The 22,961-nt window shown below is 37.4% G+C and overlaps 1 protein-coding gene across 8 annotated transcripts in view; it reads left to right on the forward strand.

Annotated features, from left to right (window-relative positions):
• The window catches only part of LOC145996040 (uncharacterized), a 577,368-nt gene that overhangs the window by 20,638 nt on the left and 533,769 nt on the right, over positions 1-22,961 (forward strand). For all 8 annotated transcript variants that reach the window (XM_083132243.1, XM_083132249.1, XM_083132247.1 and 5 more), the window contains exons 8-12: positions 4,262-6,173; positions 9,391-9,576; positions 14,152-14,265; positions 14,877-15,044; positions 19,344-19,595. In XM_083132243.1, the coding sequence (XP_082988369.1) occupies positions 4,262-6,173; positions 9,391-9,576; positions 14,152-14,265; positions 14,877-15,044; positions 19,344-19,595 (2,632 nt within the window). The remainder of the gene's footprint in view (positions 1-4,261; positions 6,174-9,390; positions 9,577-14,151; positions 14,266-14,876; positions 15,045-19,343; positions 19,596-22,961) is intronic.

Below are 22,961 nucleotides of genomic sequence, written 5' to 3' on the forward strand. Positions count from 1 at the left end.
TTTCACACTGCTGATAAAAGTTCGGTCTTCGACAACTGCGTTATCTTTAAAATGCCGATGATTTCCCTTCTGCTACCTGCTGCTCGAACTTCCGGCCGGTCTCATTGTGTTTACTCTGCAGCTGGCGCCAGTGTTTAGTCTAGCGTCTGGAAACCTCTGGCTTGCTGATAACTGCAATGACTCATCCAGTGGGAAGGAATAAGCTAAATGCTTCATTGTTTTGAATCTCGCAAGACCATATAATCCCGGCTTTTCTTCAGGAAAAAAAAACAAAAAAAAAAAAAAAACGCTCAATGTAGGAATACGAGAGGAAAAGTTTTGGCGGAGCGAGTGTTTAACCTCCAGAATACTCCTGAAACCTACAATAAATTGTCGATTAATCTGAAAATGCGCAAGTTTCGTAAAACTTGTTTTTAGTTCATTTTATACTGCTGAACTAAGCGGGACTAAATATACAGTTTAAAGTGGGATCCAAACCAGAGTGATTATCGAGTGCGGCACTGTTTAATGTGTCCTAGGATACACATTGGGTGCAAACATCGCAAGTTGTGTGTTTACTTTTTCAGAGTTGATTACAATGCAAGTTGAGGAAGAGTTTGGACTGCTCCCTGAAAAAGGGGAGGGGGGGGGCAAATATGAAGTTAACTGAAGGAAAGAATACGTGACTTTTTTTACGATGTGTTTTAGACAGCCGAACCAGAATGAAATTTACAGGCCCGATTTTTTTGTTTTGTGCCAGGGAAAGGTTGCGTTCTCTCCCAAGAGAATCTTCTCTTACCAGTTAATCCTGTAATGGACAATGTTCTAGTACATAAAATCCAATATTCATTCTGTCCGATTATCTCCCGTCTCTTGCTCGCGTGTGACTACTGTCAAGATTCACTTCTTGCAATAAACGAGATTGTTTTCTTTTCCATAGGTCTCCGTGCAAACTGGTTTCTTATGAACTAAAATTGTAAGAATTTCGTGGAAGAGCAACAACTTTGCACAATTAAAAGAAAATACCGTTTTTTATAAGACTTTTTGCCACAACATTCATCCCGTGCATAACCGGTTGTATAACAAGGCAGGATAAATGGTGTTAACCGACTCCTTGTAATCTTTGTGTCCGCATTAAGCTCAGTGTTCTCATTTTATGTAACATTTTTTACACTTCCTTTAAAACGTACATTATTATTATATAGTACATATAAAGCTTATTTTCTGAGCTACCACCAAGTATAAAATATCCTTTGTGGGGCTAATTTATACTCTACTTTATTTACACCTGAAAACAGGCGCCATCTTGAAAAGTTTGGATAACTCGAAGTCGTTTAATACGAAGTTGACATTTTTTGGTCCCTTGAACTTCGTATTAACGAGGTTTTCCTGTACTCAGAATTGGTAAAAATTTGGTTACAATTCATTGCCAATAGCATTATAATATTTTTATGTTAAGTTACTTTAATACAGGGCTATTCTAAATGATTTTCCCAATTTCAAAGTTTAATATCTCACGTTTATTTAGTCACAATGACATGCAAATTATTTTAAATGAAAGAAAAACTCAAAATGTTTTATTTACATACATACGTGTTATGTTCCACGTCAAAGGTGCTCAATATATGAGTGCCTTTTGTAATTCGGCACACATCAAGCCGATAGTCACATTCTTGCCACACTCTTCCCAACATCTCTGAGTCAATGGACGCAACTGCTTCTTGGATGCGTACTCGAATTTCAGGTAAGTTGTTAGGTAGGGGAGGCTCATACACTTGGTTTTTAACATAACCCCACAAAAAAAAAAAAGTCACACGGGGTGATATCTGGCGAAGGGGGGGCCAAGGCAGCAGAACCTGATCCTCACGACTAGTTCGTTCTATCCATTGATTTGGTAACCTTCTGTTGAGTTCCCTCCTGACATCCTGGTGCCACACTGTTGTCTGCTTCAAGTTCAATTCTCTGCTTGCACGAACCGTTGATTTGTTGGGGCTTCTGACGAAAGTCACACGCACTCGATCAACTGTTTCATCACTAACTCCTGGCCGGCCTGTTGATTTCCTCTTGCAGATACACCCACTTTCTTTAAATTGTCTATACCACTTCCGAATTGAGTCCCCGCTTGGTGGATCTAACCCGAACTTCGTCTTAAAACTTCGTCTTAAAACTTCGTTGGACACAAATAAATGACTGTTGTACATGAAATTCCAGGACACAAAATGCTCTCATGTCTTCGTTTCCAGCCATCTTGATTTACTGTCACCCTAGCGGCAGAATGCGTAACTAAACATCAGCTTTGCCAGACACTAAAACTTTTTGCGTTTTTCTTTCATTTCAAATAATTTGCATGTCATTGTGACTAAATAAACGTGATGTATTAAACTTTGAAATCAGGAAGATCATTTAGAATAGCCCTGTATAATAATGTTTGAACTTATTATTTTGACCCACATAAAACCAGGTACAAATAAAAAATAATGAGGAAAGTTATTGGTTTAAAGGTTCATACATTCAAACTTCTTGTCTGAGTGTGCTACACTGTCTTGTGACATGTCAAAAGTATAAATCTGTATTGTGAGCAATACATAATTGTGCAATATTACCTGATGATGCCCAAATATAAAGTTAAAGACTCTTTACTGTACAGGGATTGGTTGTAATCATCATTAATTTAAAATATAATATTGAAAGGCATCAACTATTGCCTTAAAAATGTTGAAAATCATAATGTCGTGAATTTAACCCTTTCACTTCCTATTTACACTATTGTTTACATTGAAACATATTTTATTCACAATCATGTACAGGACCATATGATATCCAGTGTTTGAAAATTATTTAATCTTCTTGTTGTTTAGGATAAGTAAGAAAAAGTCACTACCAAAATGGTTTTAATATGAGAATGAAATTGTATTTTTTGTGTAAAATATTGTTTAATTTCAATTTGTATATTTTAGGGCTTTGTCGATTCCGGTGCTTCAAAATTATAACAGTAAAAGTTATTCTAAATATTGATCAATTAGTGGGTGAGAATTCCATTCCAAATATAAGCATTAATTTACAAGAGTTTTGCTTTAAAGTATTCAAAATTACATCAGAATATAAAAAAAATATCTGTTATGTAATCACAAGATAGTTATTTCACAATATATCAATGAAAATAACTTCCTGGATAATTGGACTCCATGAAAGTGTCACATGGTATTGTTACCTACCATGTGATTGGGCAAAATGCTGGAGTATTGGCCAATACCCATTCGCTAGCTTTGGTATTGGCTCAGTCTTAGTACGAGGGTCATATCGAAAGTAATGCAAAAGTGGTCATAACCTCTTTATTAACTGATGTAGATCATTCAAATTGCACATGTAGTTGGAGTGACTCTTCCTCTATACAAACCAGCTACTCAACATAGTCTCCATTTAAAGTGATGCATTTGCACCATCGTTGAACCCAACTCTCGAATGCTCTTTGAAAAAAGTCCGGTGTGCACTGTTGTATCCACTTCTTCACAGCCATTTTCACCTTGTTTGTGTCATCAAATCGTTGTCCCCGAAGACTGTCCTCCATTGGACCAAACAAGTAGAAGTCCGAGGGTGCCAGATCTGGGCTGTATGGTGGATGGGGGACCACGGACCAGCCCAATTTGCCGATCACCTGATTTGTTGCCAAAGAGGTGTGTGGTCACACATTGTCATGCTGAATGTGGGTTGCTTTCAGATTCTTGTGCGGTCTCTTCCTCCTAAAGGCTTCTCTAAGCTTATGGAGTGTCTCATTGTACTGCTTGCTGTTGGTGGTATGGCCACGTTCCAAGATACCACGGATTGTGACATGTCTGTCCATGCTGACGATTTGTGTCAATTGTCACACTTGATGGTCTCTCACTGCGTGGTTTGTCTTCAATGCTGGTTTCCCGTTCTGTAAACTTCTTCATCCACCTGTGCACATTGCTCTTGTTAATGGTGTCATCTCGGTACTCATTCTGCAGCCTTCTGTGGATGTCAGACAGCCTGCACCTGCACCCCTCCTTCGTCAAGAACTCGTTGACAGCACTTTGCTTCTGCTTGGAATCCATTATTCACCTGCAAGGAAGATAAAGATTCTGAAACACCTGTACAGAGGAAGAGTCACTCCAACTACATGTGGAATTTGAACGATCTACATCAGTTAATAAAGAGGTTATGACCACTTTTGCATTACTTTCGGTACGGCCCTCGTATATTTTGAATGTGTAGTAGTTAACTAATAACCTTCCTCATTAATAATTTCATATAATCCTTACAGGTATCAGGCTGATCTTGAAAAGGAGGAAATTAACCAGCAGCACAGAGAAGCAATGGTTTCTAGTCAAAAGTCCTATGAGGATGCAATTGCCCAGTACAAAGTGAAAATGAATGCTATGATAGATTTGCAAGAACAGTTTGAATCGTCCGGTGCGAAACACAAGTCTGAAGTAAGTGACCTTCACGAAGAAGTTAAACACTTAACGAAGATAAATATAAACTTGAGCAGCGAAATACACTCACTTTCGGATGCCTTGAAGACGAAGGAAAGTGAAATGGAAAAGTGCAGAAACGACCTGCAGGAAGTTAGTGTACAGTTCTTGAAGTACCAGAGCTTGTTCGCAGGGAAGGAGGAAGTGGAGCAGCAACTGCAGAAACAGATCAGAGAGTTGCGAGCGGAACTTGATAGTTCAAAGTCCAGTGAATCTGTGATAGGGGAGTTGCAAAGCTCAAACGCTGAACTCAAATCGCAGCTGTTACGAGCAAAGGAAGAACTCGAGCAGGCCAAATTGCAGAGCAACGATGCTTCGGCAAAATACGCCGAACTCAAATCTCACTGTGATCTTCTAGAAACTGAGAAGAAGGAGTTTGTTTCAGAGAAAAAGGACATGGATGTTGAAATTGAACATCTATATTCGCAAGTCCAGAGCTTGAAGCAAGAATTGACGAACAATAAAGTCTCTGCAACAAAGGACAGACCCAGTTCGTCCAGCAGCACAGATGACAGTTGTCGGTCAAGTAAACGTGCTGATGCTCACAAACAACCTGAAAGCACTCCTAAATATGACGAAACGTCATCCTCGGTCAATGTGGATGATGTTTCGATAGACTTTGAAGACGAGATAGATGTGATAGAACGTGGCCTTTATTCGCTGAAACGCCGAAGAATAGATTACAGAGCATCACCATCTTCAGGGGTAGCTGGTATATTCACTTTAATGGAACGCTGCGAGATCATTGAGAGAGAGAAAAGTGACTTGGAAAGCGAAGTTGGAGTGCTTAGTGCAAAGCTTCAAGAGCATGAAGTTTCAACAGTGACTCTACATGATGAGAAACTAAAAACCGAGCAGATTTGTAAATCTTTGCAGAAGAAATGCCATGAACTTAGTGAATCTCTGCAAAAATCCAGTGAACTGGAGAAACAAAATATAGATTTACGAGTTGAGCTGAATAATTTGAATAAGGAGAATGACATGCTGCTTTTGGCTGTCGAGGATCTCAAAGCGGAACTGACAAATGAACGAATGAAAGCACAAGAGCAACAGGAAACTCTGCAAAAGCAATTATGTAGTACGCTAGACATTAAGACTGATAATTTAGAAGAACTTATTCTAGATTTGTGTACCAAAGCCAAAGAACTTATCGTCGCGAAAGAGCAGATAAAATCACTCGAACATAGCAATCAAAACCTGGAACGTAAATTGCAACACTCAAAAGAACTATGCGATAACTTTGAAAACAGATATTCCTGTTCGCAAGAGGAGCTGGTGAGAATTCGAGAACAGCTGGAAGAGTTGTGGCGACAAAACGAGGAAAGCACGGAAGAATTAGCGAAAGCAAAGCGGGACCTTGCTCTCTCAAAATTACATGAAGATCAGCTGGAGAAGAGATTGAGTCTGTCCAACATTAGTCTGAATGAGAGCACTATTGTTCCGCAAGAAGTTCAGGAAGTTGTCGACAATATGGTGCAGGAAGTTAGCCTGTTGAAGAAAGCATTGGAGCAGGAAAAAAATCGAAGCGAGAAATTCATGATCGAACTGCAGGAAAGGGAAAGAGGTGTACAGCACGAACATATGCTTCAGTTTCAACAAAAGCTGGAGGTGATTTTGAAGAGCAACAGTGAGCTGGTGGCCGAGAAAGAAGCACTGGTGCAGAAAATCAGGGAGCAGCAAGAAATTATAGAGGAAATTATGGTACGTAGTAATTATAGAGGCATTTTTTTTTCCTTTTGGATGGGGAGGTATCATTCACGTGTAAGAAGTTATAGGGGCTCCCGCGTAGCCAAGTGTTAGCATTATCGTCTTTGGTGCAACAGGTCCCGCGTTCGATTCCCAGTTAGTGCCCCCAAAATTTCGGCGTTGGCCCAGCGTTGTGAGGACAATTGGGAAGCTACTTCAAGAAGTAGCGGGCTCCAGTCACGAAAACCAGAAAATAGTGGCAATGGGATCCGATACGCTGACCATGTGTCACCTAATGAAAAACTGCTCTGGTAGGCCCTGGCCCCTTCAAGGGCTGTTGGACCACGGACTTTAATTTAGTAAGAGAAGTTATAATGGAAGGATATCAAAAGGCATGCAGGAGGTGCCATCTTTTGGGGAGCTTTCAGACCAAATTAATGAGCAACATGGAGTGACATGAAAGACTGGCACCTCCAGTCTATAGAAAATGCATTGATTGATGCATAACAGACCGAGGCTACACAATGTGCGCTGTTGAGAAAATGGCCCAGATTGAGAGAGAAGTGACACTTGTCGATTCAGTCTGAAAAGTCCTTACATTGCTGCCTTCTGATATTTTTTTATGATTTTAACCTTGGTAGGCACAATAATAAAATAAGATAGATTCCACCATTCTTTTTATACATGCAGAAAAAATACGCGATATGGAAATTTTACTGGTAGTAATCAAGGAGAAAGTGAAATTTTTTTTTTATTATTTTCTTAATAAAAAAAAAATTTCACTTTCTCCTTGATTACTACCAGTAAAATTTCCATATCGCGTATTTTTTCTGCATGTATAAAAAGAATGGTGGAATCTATCTTATTTTATTATTGTGCCTACCAAGGTTAAAATCATAAAAAAATATCAGAAGGCAGCAATGTAAGGACTTTTCAGACTGAATCGACAAGTGTCACTTCTCTCTCAATCTGGGCCATTTTCTCAACAGCGCACATTGTGTAGCCTCGGTCTGTTATGCATCAATCAATGCATTTTCTATAGACTGGAGGTGCCAGTCTTTCATGTCACTCCATGTTGCTCGTTAACATTTTCTTGTAGTTTACGGTTATTACAAGCATAAGAAAACAGTTTTTCGTTGTGACGTTTCTGGAGAACACACACCCCCTTCATCAGACATTTATTTTTATTTTGACTAAAGATACAGTTATAACATTGACAACATCCATTATAGAACGGATTATTTTTGTTTAAAAAATTGCTAACTATTGTTATAACTGTATCTTTAGTTAAATTAAAAATTAATGTCTGGTGAAGGGAGAGTGTGTTCTCCTGAAACGTCACAACGAAAAACTGTTTTCTTATGCTTGTAATAACCGTAAACTACAAGAAAATAATTCTACAATGCAAGCAATGCGTATATACAAGAGAAAGTAAAGTGAAATGTACTGATCAGCTTGATGGAGTAAAATGGAATAAATTGTGTATTTGTTTCTTCATAAATGAATGTTATGTTTGCTTCAGAGAAAAAAAAATTGCAACAGTGGAACCCCGATTTTCCGTTCCTCGGTTGTACATTTACCCATATTATGCATGCATTTATCATAGTCCCAACAATGCAAAATAACATAAACATTTTCTCGAATTTTACATTTTCCTGCATTTTAAGTTGATTTATCTTGGTCCCCTGAAAAGTGTAAAATCGAGGTTCCACTACACGTAATAAATGTGCCAGATTAATTAGTCCTTGGTCACTATTGACCCTAATATAGGGAGATATATTACAGATAATTATGGATTAAAATGTGATCTATTTTAACCATGTCTTAACCCTTCCACAACTTCCTCTTTTCTCAATTTCCCGAGGAAGGACCAGGGTTGGTACGAAAGTTAGGCATGTCAAAACAAGGTGTGTTGTGATATCCTAGTTTCAATATGTCAGTGGCATGCAGCATGAAATACCATCTTTTCTAAACACAATTTCTTTTTCTAAAGCATAATTTGTTGCTAGGGCCACATATTTATAGTTCTAATTCTAGCCTGTGTATGGGTGTCCTTTGTGAATTGTCCCTTCATCATATTTTCACTCACCGTCATTGTTGCAATTTGCCACATGTGTCAGAAAAGCAATGTAAAAAAATGAACATATTTATGGTGAATAAATGGTTTCAGTATATATAAACCACATTTAATACACAAAGTAAGTAAACATGTTCTTCCTCGTAGCTCATACAGTGGAACCTCGATTATCGTTTTTCAGGGGTTGAAGGTGTAAGAACTTAAATGTGGGAAAATGTAATATCTGGGAAAAATTTACAGCATTTTGTTCTGTTGGGACCGTGAAGATTGAATGTATAATGAGGGAAAGAATGAAACGGGAATGTGAAATCAGAGTTCCACTGTATTTTCTTTTCTTTTTGATGGAAACGCGAAATGTGAAGTAACACACTGCAATGCTCATTTTTCATGTTTATGAATTGTGTGAGGTGCATTTTTCTAGCATGTTTTATCACAAAATTATGCTAAATCTGAAATAACATGAAATTTAATTGGTAAACGCTGTAAGTGCCACAATAATTCAAACACTGTTTTCCACGTTAAACTGTGAAATGTGCCATGCTTTATAATGTGGTAAACGTGAAATGTGGCTGGTAGCCCTCTAAGTAGTTCAAAGGGCATGTAAAGAGGTCACTAGTGTGCACGTTCTTACGGGCTGATGTGCGGAACTATCAGATTTCCCAACACTTTCGCTTTCGGCACTTACAACGTTTACCACGTTTAGTCCTCAGTTTAATTACTGACGCAAAATTTTCTGAAGTCTGAATTAGCCTGTCTGTTATGCAATTCACGGAAACTTGATTAATTCTGCTACAGAAATAAATTTAATGCTCTGATAACTACATAAATCTGCTATTAGAAGGAGAATGTTTATTTTCTGTAATAAGTATACTTTTAAAAATTAAATTTAGGATTTTATTCACCATTTTTACATCGAAATGCCATTTTATATACCACTTTTGATCCCAAAATGTGCACTGTTTTCTACCAATATCTTGATCTTTTATTCACCAGAAATATATGGTGCTAATAATGAGTAAACCAAAGTTATCACAGACAATGATACATATGTTTTAGGAATCATTGTTTTGATTTTTTTTTTGTGATATCCTTGTAATTCAGTAATGGAATGATATTTGGTTACATCTGTCTCATTGCCTTTCTGTTAACCAATAGGTGCATGGAAGCAGCCCAGAATCAGAGAGTTTATTGTCAAGGTTAGGTCAGAATCAAGACCAGTTAATGATGGAATTGTCAGCATTCAGGGAGCAGCACACAAGCATATCAGAGCTCCTAGGTACTACTGCAGTGCTGCAAGAAACACTGCGAGTGCAGAAGGATCAACTCCTGCAGAAACTAAAGGTTAGTATGGGCATTTTATTCTGTATGTGTGAATGAGTAAAATTATGCAATGGCTGACATTGCATTAGTTTGTTAAACGATTTTGGGCTCATGGTTCTCCTTGGTCCCCCTAGGTGAATGCTGAGAAGATACCTTTAATGAAGGCGGTGGATACGCTTCCGTCTGCTTGTCTTTTCACCCTTCATCTTCGAGATTAATTAGTGGCTTTGGTGGTCATGCAAGTTGAATGAGTAAATTATTCGGGATATTGTTGTCTCTGTTGTCATCTTTAAATCAAGGCCACCGTATCGTTTTTCATCTATTCATCGTTCATTTTCATCTTCATCATTGCCATCTTCATGATTAGCTTAAGGAGGAGAAAAGTGACACACAATAAGGAACTACTAATCCAAGAGATATTTAAATCAACTTAGGCCCCCTGATGGCACATTGTAGCATCGTCGCCTTGTAATCAAGGGGTTCCGGGTTCAATACCCCGTGGAAGAACAAGTGGTTCGGATCCCACTTTAAATTGTAGGTCCAGTCCCGATTAGCCTTACTGTGCATAAAGTGGACTTAAAACTCGAAATCAATTAATCAATTTAAATCAACTTAACAACAGAGCATTTTGGAAGTTCCAACAATCATCTCTTGACAGGCTAAACTACTTTTTTTAATTTTGTAAACACACATTTGACTCTTTTTACACAAATATGTAATAACTCCGAGTATCTTTTGTCAAAAAATACTTCATTTGCCTATCAATTTTGGTGACCTACTGTCAGCATTTACCAAAGGTGAGAGGTGAATTTGTTAGCAAAGGACATCATGGAATTATTACATATTTATGTAAGAAGAGTATTCAACCATATTTGTCCTGTGAATTTAGTTTTATGCCTATTAGTTATTTGCCTCAACACACAAACTGTGCATTTTTAAACAAATTTTATTTGTCTCAAACCCAGTAGCGGCTCGTGGTCTGGTTCTATAGGTGTGCACCTTGGCCTCGCATCCAGAAGAAGTGTTGTTATTCCTGCCAGTTTCTGCTAATCGCATTTGCAATCCAAGTTATGGTGCACCTTTCCCTGATAATGAGACGATAGCAGGGTTATACTTCATAAAAATTTAAAAAATAAGGTTTATTACAAAATCGAGATACCCTAGTGTTTTTTTTAATTAATCACGGGAGAAGATGTGTTGTTTGGTCTCTTCGAGACCTGTAGAAAATTCAGCATTCGATGACCTGACAAAATCACTCGCAACGCTATACCGATAAACTGCTTTGGTTTGTAATTGCAGTGTTTTAATAATGTATATTATCTTTCTTCAATGTAAATATGTCCCATCAGAAACCAAAGTTTAGTGCCACATAAAAATTTCATCGTACACTTAAGTTAATTACCATTTTTAATGTACTTATTCACTTTAGTCATTCTAATGAGGATCATCGAAATCCTAATGAAATGCAACTAGTTCTTGCCAGCACCTTTTCAAAAATTATCTCAAATCAGTGACATAATAGTACAAGTTACAGATTCTTGTATCAACTGAATAAAGAATTGGATTGACTGCTCTGTAAAAAATTACAAGATTAAACTCTGATTATTTGCAATTTTCATTGAACTTTCAAATACAAGTCAGAACGTTTCCAGCACCTTTATCAACGTATTCCCCTCATCGCATGTGGCCTTACATGGTTGAATATGCTCGTCACTACATGCCACGCCCTTTCCCCTTCCCTTCCTTTTTCCCACCCAACCCTCATTCGTATTTCAATGCTTTGCTCAGAACCACTTAAGGAGAGAGAGATCAAAATTTCCCTTGCTGAGGGAAAAAAAATCCTCAATTTGCAATGATGCACGGGTTGTTCTAGACTACGTCACACGGCAAGGAGTAGAAAGATTGCAACACTACATGACGAAGAGGGAACAGTGCATGCCCGTATCTACTATGTCACAATTTTTTGTGCGAAGCGAGTCTGAAACCCTTGATCCAAGCCATAAGTATATTTCTGCTTCCTCTACCCACCGTCGAACACAGTGCCATTTCGATGTGCAGCTGTGTGCATTTCCCAATTGTGTTCATGCCGCCCATTCGACAACAGTTACTCAGATAGAAAAGCTAACATAAGGAAGTAAATGGAAGGTGATGTGGCTTGGGAACATTTACTGTTTTGAACAAATGGCTTTCAATGAATAAATATAATAAAAATGAATTACATTGCACATTTATTTCAGTGTGCACGTGCTAGTGCGCGAATAGGCAGCAGTCGCTACTGCTCAAACCCTTGATAATTGTGGTTGAACTGTTTTTTTGCCTTTACATATTGCTGTTCTGCTATTTTGTTGTAAAAGTTCAAATACTATAGAACCTATTGAGATAAAATCGGTTATGACCTATTTCAGGGTTGCTACGCGACTGGAAAACCTGGAAAACAGGGAAAAGTCAGGGAATTTGGTTGGTCAGGGAAAAGTCAGGGAATAGTCAGGGAATTTTGGATATTTTCTGGAATTTGCGCACATTTTGGAGTTGCAGGAGAACCAGTTACAAAATGAACAAACGGTTCATTTCCACTTCCAAATTCGGTTCTTGTGATTCCAGTCCCCCCAAAAGATTCAGTTCAGAACCTTGTTCCTCTCGTCATTATGACTTCTAGTCTGTTACGTACAAAATTATGGTTCCTTTGCATTTCAATTCTATATTTATTTATTCACTCTTGGATCCGTTCATTTTGCGACTCGTTCTTGTGAACCTGTTCAAGACCGGAATTTGGAGAGGCGTGAGATTTTTCCTTAGAGAACAAGCTACTCAAGACGAAACCTACTCACCAGCCATCCTCAGAATTTCTTGCGGAAAAAATGTTGCTTTAGCTTTGTGTGTGGTGAGGAAATTTTCTTTCTGCAAGAACACACCCGTTCGGAACCCTTTCTCTTTTGATACGTGAAGCAGAGCAGGTTGGTGTTCGGACAGTTCATCGGTTTTGGATCTGCAATAAAGCTTGAAGAGCAGAATTTCACGTAACTGTCTGTGGTTGACGTCACACTGGACGGGTGTGGATGCCGAGTAAAAACAAAGGGACTCACTACTTCGTTCCCCCCGTGAACCCGTTCTGTGAATTTGAGTCCTTCCTTTGTGACCCGTTCAGAAGCAACCTGATCAACTAGTTCATTTGCTCATTGTCGTAGTTTTTACATTGCAGAGATGTGTTACACCCCAGAAATTAGTGATTTTATGCAGTATCAGTGACGTCATTATTCGAATATGCACGTGTTTTGTGCATGTAGAATGAATTTATTTTTTAAAAACTGGTGCGAAATAGAGGAATTAAACGTACACTGGTCACACATCGTTGTTAGGTTACGAATGTTGGTTTCATGCCGATAGTAATTTTACGTATTGTTTGCGTGTAGAATGAAATTATGCTGAAAAGTGGTGAAAATGAGCCCAAGTTCCTTTTGTTTTATTACGATTTCATCATGCTACAAATGCAACTTTTACATGGTTCGATTTCGATTTATGTCTGTTAACACATACTGCAGAGTTTTAGCGATTACTTAAGATTTTGTGAATATATGCTTTTGTGGTTAAGTTAGGAATGTCAGGTTTGGTTGTCTTAGAATTAAAATAAAGACCCTGAATGCACTCTATTAAGGTTCCGATTTATTTCTACATTCATTCCCACTAGTTTACGATACTTACTGTCGCTTGTCAACCGGAGAATACCTTGTCCGTGGGAAGCTTGTATGATTGAGTAAGGTCATTTTGAAGTTTTTTTTTCAACATAAATAACTTTTTTCGAATCCAAATAGTGCTCATTATTTTAAGGAAGGTTCAAATTTCGTGTCACAATGATTGCCAAAATTCTATGATAATTAGTCTTCCTGCTAGGAAAATTTGAAAAAAAAAATCATAAAACATTCAGAACTGTTACCTTTTAAAAGACAGATTTCGATGTTTTCCTTAATATAAAATTGGTTCCAGCATGTGGAAAACTCGAATAATGGAGATATTTGATTCCTAAGTATGGCCCGCGTATATATTTTTGTTTAGGTGTATGGTTGGTCACCGGCCCCATTCAAGTTCTGAATTTCCGTAATATGTACTATTTTCAAAAGTTAAAAAATATAATCATTAAACTTATTGCTTATTTTCTAAAGGTACATGACCTAATTTTCTGTTGTTTCTCATTTGTATTGATATAGGCTAATTGAGGTTGCATACAGGTTACATTGTAAAGCTTTGATATATGCCACATTTTTTTATTGATTTTTTTACACAGCCTTAATTGTAATGACTTAGTGAAAATGGGTAAGTACAATAGTTATTTATTTTTTCATTGAATAGCATTGTATTAATCACTTGGTAAATTTTCAGCTAATAACTGTGTATATTCATATTCATAATAATTAACGTGCCTGCATATTTAATTGAAAAACATGAGGTTCAAAAGCAAAAATCATGACGACAAACATGTCTGGAAAAAATTTATTTCTGGTCTGGAAAACCTGGAAAAGTCAGGGAATTTCATAATAAAAAAATCGTAGCTACCCTGTATTTTCTATTTACTATTTCTAAAATACAAAATTACTATTTCAGGAGAAATCTGAAGTTGAAAACGTCTTGGAAGAAGAAAGGGCGAAGCTGAAGCAAACCTATCTGAGATTACAACTGATGGAAAGCCAGATTATTGAAAAGGACAGGATATCTCAGGTAATTATTTGCTAATAGATTATTGAAGAACAAAAATGGTGGGAGGGATTTGTTATGAAATACTGAAGGTGTATTTTTACAAGGCATTTTGTAAGTCAAACAAGTTATATCATTATGTTGTTCAATAGTTGTCAGTAGCACCCACTACTAAAGTTAGAAGAAAACTGGGATAATGAAAACATTTAAAACCTGAGTAAAGATATGCTTTGAGAAGCTTTTAGGCACACACTTCATTATATAATTTTTAAAAGATATACTTGCAGATTGCTCTGGTTCTGATACTTCTTTAGCCCCTGTTTTCGCAACCTTGTTCATGTATTCGTAGAAGTTTTACTTTTCTTGTGTCTCCCCCTGTTTTATCCTATTTGGCGTGCCATCTGTATGTGTTTCATACTCTTGTGAATGCTTGAAGAGGTCGTTGATTTAGGTTCACAAAGTCAATTCAAACTTTCTAGAACCAGATCTGGTAATAAGTATTTTTTTTATTGAGGATTTCTGGTTGTTTTCAAACATTTATGAAAGAGTTTTTATGTTCAACATGTTTAGTTGATTAGTTTTAGCTTTCAGTTGTTGACCAGTGTAAGTTGTTATTATTATTTTTTTTTTTTCAGGAATTGAGTCGTCAGAAAAGAATGCTTGAAATGAATCTACAGGAGATTGAAGATAGGTTACGAGATAAAGAGGATCTGCTCTTGCAGCAGAAACTGAACTTGGAAGCTGAGATCCGGAACAGGGAATTGGAAGTTCAACGCTGGAAAGTTGATTTTCACAAGAAGGAGGTGAGTGAGTTTTAAGCACACTCGCTGCTTGCAACGATTCTATGTTTAGCATCTTGAAGTATTGGCATATAACTTTCTTCAACTTGGTATAGAATGGTGCAATATTTTTGTGTTTATTTTCCTGAATACGAAATGAGTGATAAAATTGGGACCTTCCCTCATACCCACCCACAGCCATACTATGTCCAGTGTATATTTGTGCATAAATACATACAATGAATACCGATTTTATTTTTTAAAACACTTTTGTATAAAAACTATTTTTCTTCATATATGCAGTGCAAAAGAAGGCATTAGAATTATAGAAACAGAAAATAATTAAAATGGCAATCTATTTGGAATCCTTTATTCCACCTGGCTACATTCAAGAAAATACATAATCAGTTTAGTAACAACTACTGATATGTTGTAAAATATGACATACAAAGAGGCCTGGCAACAATGAGATCATGTTTTCTCAACAACAGACGGCCGCCAACAACGTAGGAATTAAATGAACAAAGTATGTAACCCATAATTTTTTTTTCTTCAGACTCCAATAATTGATTGAATTATTTTACTTTGCTTTTCTGCCACCTTAGGCTAATTGCAAAGATGAGGATTAATAGTAATTATATAGTTACTGCCGGTGTACTGCATTGAAGTTAGGTTAAGTGCCTGTTCAGAATGTCACCCCTGACTCCAATGCGACTGACTGCAAAAGAGGCAGGCTCGGTGGCCAGGTGCGTTAAGTGGTTTATTTTCAATCTTGCTACCAAAGTTCCCAGGTAAAAATATCGCCCTGGGCATGATTGTTCTGTGTGATTGTCCCTTCATCAATTTATCCTCATTAGTCAAAAGTTGCAGAAAATATACACTAAATAACAAATTTACAAACACAGATATAAGATAATAAAGGTAAAGGTAAAGTGTTCCCCTGTGCATAGCACCATGCCATGAAGGCGTATAGGGGGTGTAGGGGTAACGCCCCACACTTTCTTGATCCGGTCGTGAGTGGGGGTGATGTGATCAGCATCACGCCCCTGACCGCCTTTACCCCCCAGGGTTTCCCCCAGGTACCCATGTTATTCGACGCTGGGTGGGCGCCGGGGCCGCTTTCACCGTTAGAAAAGTTCCCGGATTTGAACCGGCCGGGGATCGAACCCGGGACCTTGAGCATGGTAGTCAGACGCGTTACCGACTGAGCCACCGCAAACAAGAATTACACAAAATGTTACCCTCTATAAAATAAATTACAGATGGGACAGATTAACCCTAATGTGTCTTGTGCCAAACATTAACCTTTTGAGACCCAAGGCCTTTTTCACATGTAAGCCTCTCTGTCCCGAGCCGATTTTGAGCAAAATGCAGAGTTTCAATTAAATGAGTGTAGATCGGAGACTAATTGCCCTAGAGAGATGAGTGATATACCGTTGTACGCGGAATGAACCAGAGATTCAGACTATATGAAATTTATGCAAATTCGGCGTATATGTGGCGGGGGCAACTCTCAAAATTCCAAAATTTCGGAAAAAAAAAAAATTTGGTTCCCCCACCCTCTCCCCAAGAAAAAAGTACATGACAGTGTCGACATGCACATGGAAATGATCGCTGACATGTAAGGAACACAAAAATATTTGCATTATCATCATATGACCAATGTAACTTGAGTTGTATCCCCAAAAGGAATGGCCACTGATTCAAGCTTCAAAATGCAGCGGTACCTTGAAATGACTATAGCTCAGAAACTAAATGCCCTAGAGATATGAAAGATATACCGTTGTACGCAGAATGAATCACAGATTCAGATGATATATAATTTATGCACATTCGGCGTACATATGGAGGGGGAAAGGGGGAAATCCTCTCAAAAATACTTTTCTTAAAAAGAATGGTGTCCCCCCGAAAAAAATGTCAAAATGCACAAAATGCAAAATTTATGCAAATTTGGCGTATATATGGAGGGGAAGGGAGAAAACCCCCAAAAATTATTTTAAAAATTGTCACTACACCCAAAAAATGTCCTCGCACTTGGGCACAAAACGACACCTACGCACAACATTCACGGACGAAAAGCTAGAACGCAGTGAAAAATGAGCGGCGATTCTTGCAGCTGCTTGAAATTCTATTTTTAGACAATGCAGGGTAACCCCTGTCGCAACTTGTGGACACTTGTGCTAAAAAAACAAAGGTTTCCTTCAGCACGCTTCGAAATTCCATTCTCACAATGCAGATTCAGCAACCAGTCTTCCCCCTCCCCCTCATGGAAAACTTTCATTTTGACATCGGATACTGATAAACAAGCTTCCTTCCAAAGCAGTTCACAGGCGGGAGTGAAAGGCATTGCTTTAGAACAACAAAGCTGGTGTTCCTTTGTCGGCAAAAATTTGACCTTGAAAAGAGACTCAAAAGAGAAGTACCTTTCCCCGCATTTCCCCCTCCATTTTCATGACGACAAAAAAAATGCAAAAAAACATATCTGTTAGGAACAATATAAAAAAAATCGAAATTCTAGCCAAAAATAGAAAAGTTATAACGTAAAAACTACGACCTTGACACAGCATCTCGATCGAGATGCTTGCGACAGTGAGGGTTACATTTGGGTATATCGTTTGAGATGCTTGGGCGGCAAAAGGTTAAAGCTAACCATTGGTCTGCTGGACTACTGATTTCTTCAGAATTAAAACAGCCTAAAATTTTGCAAAAAACTATTTTATTTACTACAAAAGTTAGTATTTGCTTCCAAAATGCACGAATAGCATGGCAGGAATGCAAAATTACATTTTTATAAGTCTTGTGTGCACCCAAAACAACACTTTGACTGCTGTTCACCACACATGGCTTTGGAGCAGTTGTAGCAGAAGAATCTGGTCATCCTCATCTTGCTTGAGGAACAGAATGCACAAATTTTACTTCCTCAGCATCTACATTAGTTTTTGGCATTTTCACATTCAGGATGATAGCAAAATCGTACGGAGTTGAGGTGGAAGTTATGGTGTACGTAGACACTAACGTTTTGTCTGCCAGATGATGCAAAATTAAAAAAAACGTTAAAAACACACTGAAGGAACGCTTGTAAAAGGACACTGATACTTCCCTGTCAGTCTCTCAGATCCAAATGACGGAAGCGGAAGATTTTAGTGGAAGGGGGTGAGACTAGAAGTATTTCTAGGGCTAATCAGTACTCGATTGGTATTGGCCAATATAGGCATATCTGTGTGTGTGTGTAAAATTATAGTTAATTTTACTGATCCAATAATCTATAAATATCTTATAATTTAGTGCACAATTCTGGCATTTTGTTATAATTTTTATAGATAATCTCAATGCCCTACTTTTTAATAAAGTAAATGTCTAAATGTGCAACTTTTTTGCATTATAGTCATAGAGTAACATGCATTTAAGGAGGCAATGAACCATTCAGGTTATTCAAGGATCATTTGAAATTTGATTTTGGATCGGTAGAATATCGATTATCGGTATCAGTGAATTTTATACAACTCCGTAAATTTCATATCGGCCCATCCCTGCAATAAATATAAATATTTGAAGTAGGGATGGGACCGATTAATCGGTACTCTATCGGTATCGGCCGATATAGGCATATCGGTGTATCGGTTTATCGGTAAAATTACCGATTATTTTACCGATCCGATATATCGATTATTTTCTGATAATTTAGTGCAAAATTCTGCCATTTTGTTGTAATTTTTATGGATAATATACATGCCCTACTTTCTAAAAAAGTAAATGTCTACATATGCAATTTCTCTTGCACTGCAGTCACCTTGAAACACACATTTATTAAAGAGGTCAGTGAACCTTTCAGGTTCTTCAAGGACCATTTCTAATTTTATATCGGATCGGTAGAATATCGGTTATCGGTATCGGTAAATTTTATATCGGTACTTTATCGGTATCGGCCAAATTTTCATGTCGGCCCATCCCTAATTTGAAGTAAAAAGAAGAAAATAGTAAAGTGCTTAGCACCACGCCATGAAGGCGTATAGGGGGTGTGGTGGTAATGCCCCACACTTTCTTGATCTGGTCGTGAGTGGAGGTGATGTGATCAGCATCTCCCAGGTACCCATGTCATTCGATGCTGGGTGGGTGCCGGGGCCGCTTCCAACGTTAGAAAAGTTTCCGGATTTGAACCGGCCGGGGATCAAACCCGGGACCTTTAGCATGGTAGTCAGACGAGTTACTGACTGAACCACCGCGGCCACAAATATAAATATTTAGTTAATAAAAATGTGTTTTCCAGCAGAATTCATAAGGGTATTTCTCTTGTCAATTAATATTCAATGTTTTTTTATTCAGGTGGAATACTTGAGTCAGCAAACCACGTGGCAACTTCACCAACAAGAAAGCAACATGACAACAGTTGAAAGTGGTGAAAGTTCTACGAAGGAACAACTTGATTCCCTGAAAGTGCAGTTTGATGAAGCTCACAACAAAGCTGTAGCCAGGTTGAAACTTCACCTACAAGAGCAGTTTTCGCTGAGGGAATTGCAAACCGAGGAGAAATTTGCGAAGGAGATCTCCACCCTGAAGCAACAGCATTCTGAACAGGTGAATCCTATATCGGTTATTTGACATAGAGTGCATTTTTGGATTGTGGAAACATTTTTTTTTACTTGATGCATGATGGGAGTAATTGATTTGGAAAAAATATGTATTTGATATGACCAATTCTGTGATAATTTTTGAAAATGCTATTTTAATAATGGTGATGATAAACTTTAATCAAGAATTTATTACAACCTAGAAGAAAGCAAATATTTGTCAGTATTATAGTTTTTTTAGTAAGTGCTCTCATTAAAATTCAAAAGTTCCTTATTTTTTAGTATGAATTTTTAGATTAATTTTAATTCTTAAAAAGGTTTAAAAGATTTTTCACTCAGTTAATCATGATTTGCAATCAATACTCATTATTCATCAACCTACCACTCAAATGCGAAATAATTTGACTTTTCTCCTTCATTATGGCTTGTTGCTAGTTTTTTGATAATTAATTTTGTATTCCTAGATTATTTTTGTAACAGTCAAAAAAGACAGATATTAGTTCTTCATATGTATACCGGAACAGTAAGAATTGTTCGATGCATATCCTATATTCTCCCAATCCTCGTTTATCTGCAAAGCTGATAGAGAAGTTTCTTAAATACAGGGTGATTGAAGAGTCCAGGTATGCCCAGCCTAACTCTTTTGCATTATATAGAGGGTAATAAGGGACTTTTGAATCACCCTGTTTATTTTATAAGTTCTGAGATTTTTTAACTAGTATGATAAGTACAGTTATTACCAGAGCAGAGCATATACCGATGTTGGTGTATCAGTATCTGCTGATAGCAATTGTTTCAATATCAGTAAATATCAATTGGAACTTAATCACTGATTCTGCTCAATATTTTTCCGGAATCTGAGTGTCTTGCTGAGTCTTCAAAAAGACTATATGACACTTTTGCTGAATTGAAATATTCTGGAAATTATGCAAAGTGCATAATTTTCATTATTTTTGCAATAGCATTATGGAGAGAAATGGATTTTGTGTTTAAATCATCTCATGTGAAATTGTGAATATTTTAAAGCAAGAAAACTGGCAGATTACTATGAGGTAGTTCCAAAGAAAATTTGTGTATTGGAAGTCTTAAATAATCTGAACTAATTTGAATTGTTACAATTTTCAAGTAAGTGGTGGCACTGGCATCAGTTTAAAATGTAGTATCAGTTCAGCTTTAGTTATTTCAACATTAAAATATTTTGTATAAGCAATATGCACATCAAGACCCACAAGTTAATGCTACACATTTTCATAAAGAAATTTGAGTAGCCTGCAGACTTGAGTCACTGGTATTGCTGCAGGGAAGTCTTGCTTCTAAGACATTCCAAATTTCCAATATTGAATCGTTATCAGACCATAGTCTCTCACCACAATCCATACAGTTATAATTTCTGTCCTTTTTTTGTACTTAATGCATTTTTATCTTTCCCTCTGTTATTATCGAAGCAATACTAATAAAATGTGGTATTTATACAAGCATTGAAAGGGGTGATCTACCTAGTAATAAATCGAAAGACTGATGATAATTTTTATAATACGTCCAATTCTAAACATTTTTACTATTCCAGATTTATATATAAACATGGTTAACAGATCTTGACTCTTTCGCAAGGCCATAGCTCTTTAACAAATTGCAATATTGAAGTACAGGGTGAGGCAGTCAAATGGAAAGATTTAAAAAAATCACAAAAAATAGAGAGAGCAAATATTATTTATTTTATGAACATGAATGTACTGTACAGGAGTTGAAACTACTAGTGTACCTGAAAAATGTTCATTTTTTGAATATGGTGTCGGTAAGATGGCATCCTTGGTTTTGCACACATTTATCCTGCCTGCCCTCGATGGCTATGGCCCAGATGAAGAAACACTCTTCCAGCAAGATGGTGCAACTAGCCATACTGCCAGAGTGTCAATGCAGTGGTGGCGATTGGGGGGGGAGGGGCAAGGGGGGCAGTTGCCCCTCTACTTTTCGCCACTTTTGCCTCAGCACTATGCCAAACCTTATCTGCAAAGGGCAATATACTGTATTTGTCCCCCAGTTAGTTTTAGCACCTTACCCCCCCCCCCCCCAACCGGTTTGGGAACCCAATCGCCGCCACTGTGTCTATGGATGTGCTTAGACTCACATTTCCTGGTCGTCTCATGGCAGCTCCTCACTTCTTTTTTTTGGGTTACCTCAAATCCAAAGTATTCAAGGACAACCCTCCAAGAACCAGGGATGATTTGAAGGAGTGAATTCGGCAAGAGATCCACAACATTACGTTGGAGATGCTACGCAATGTCATGGGCGGATTTACTCCGAGGCTCCGATAATGTGTGCAACGCCAAGGATGCCATCTTACTGACACCATATTCAAAAAACGAACATTTTTCAGGTACACTAGTAATTTCAACTCATGTACAGTACATTCATGTTCATAAAATAAATAATATTTGCTCTCTATTTTTGTGAATTTTTTAAATCTTCCCGTTTGGCTGCCTTACCCTATTATGCATGAATAGAAATTATAGCACTGACAGTTTCATTTCATAACCACAAACAGATTGGTGTAGCGTTCTTGGAAAGTGTCTTCAAATTCCTTTGCACCATGGTGACCCAAGTTTTGTCTTTCAGAAGTAATCACAGCAAATGCATTTTCTACTTGACTTCCCATTTTTCTGAAATGAGACAAAATGTTCGAAATTTACTATTTCTCAATCCATTAATGAGCTATGTTGCTGCAGAAAATTTTTCTGGTTTATTACTATTATTAGTAATACTGTACTATTACTATAGTATATACTAGTAGTAGTACTAGAGTATACTGTACTTTCTTTTCTTTGCATTTAAATATTTGAATCGAAATATATTTAATTGCTGAATGTATACCGTGCCACACTTTGGCAAATATTTTGTATATATTTATTTGAAGTATTATATTGGGGAATGTGCAAGTGAGGTTACTGCTTTTATATGCCAGAGTTACAGTCATACCTTAATTTTTCATTCATAATACTGTGTGAATTATGGAATTATAATTGGCTATGATATACACAGGGTGTCCCACTAGCTTTCGAACCCGAAAAAAAGTTATAATTTCCGAACAAGCATACATAGGAAAATGAAATTCACAATACACGTACCTTGTTTCATGCTGAATACATGATTGTCACAGCAAGTGCTGCAAGTGTCTTCCCTGGACGTCCAGACATGTTTATACACGGCGTTCCATATTGTGAAAAGTCCGATGTAGAGTCTCTGGTGTGATCTCGTGAATCGCATTCTCGATGTTTTTTCGCAACTCTTGCAGTGATCGTGGTTTGTTTCTGTAGACACAACCTTTAAGGAAACCCCATAAAAAGAAATCTGGAGGTGCCATATCTGGGGATCT

The sequence above is a fragment of the Lepisma saccharinum genome, chromosome 12, assembly GCF_977018435.1.
Source record: "Lepisma saccharinum chromosome 12, izLepSacc3.1, whole genome shotgun sequence".
Taxonomy (NCBI): Eukaryota; Metazoa; Arthropoda; class Insecta; order Zygentoma; family Lepismatidae; genus Lepisma; species Lepisma saccharinum.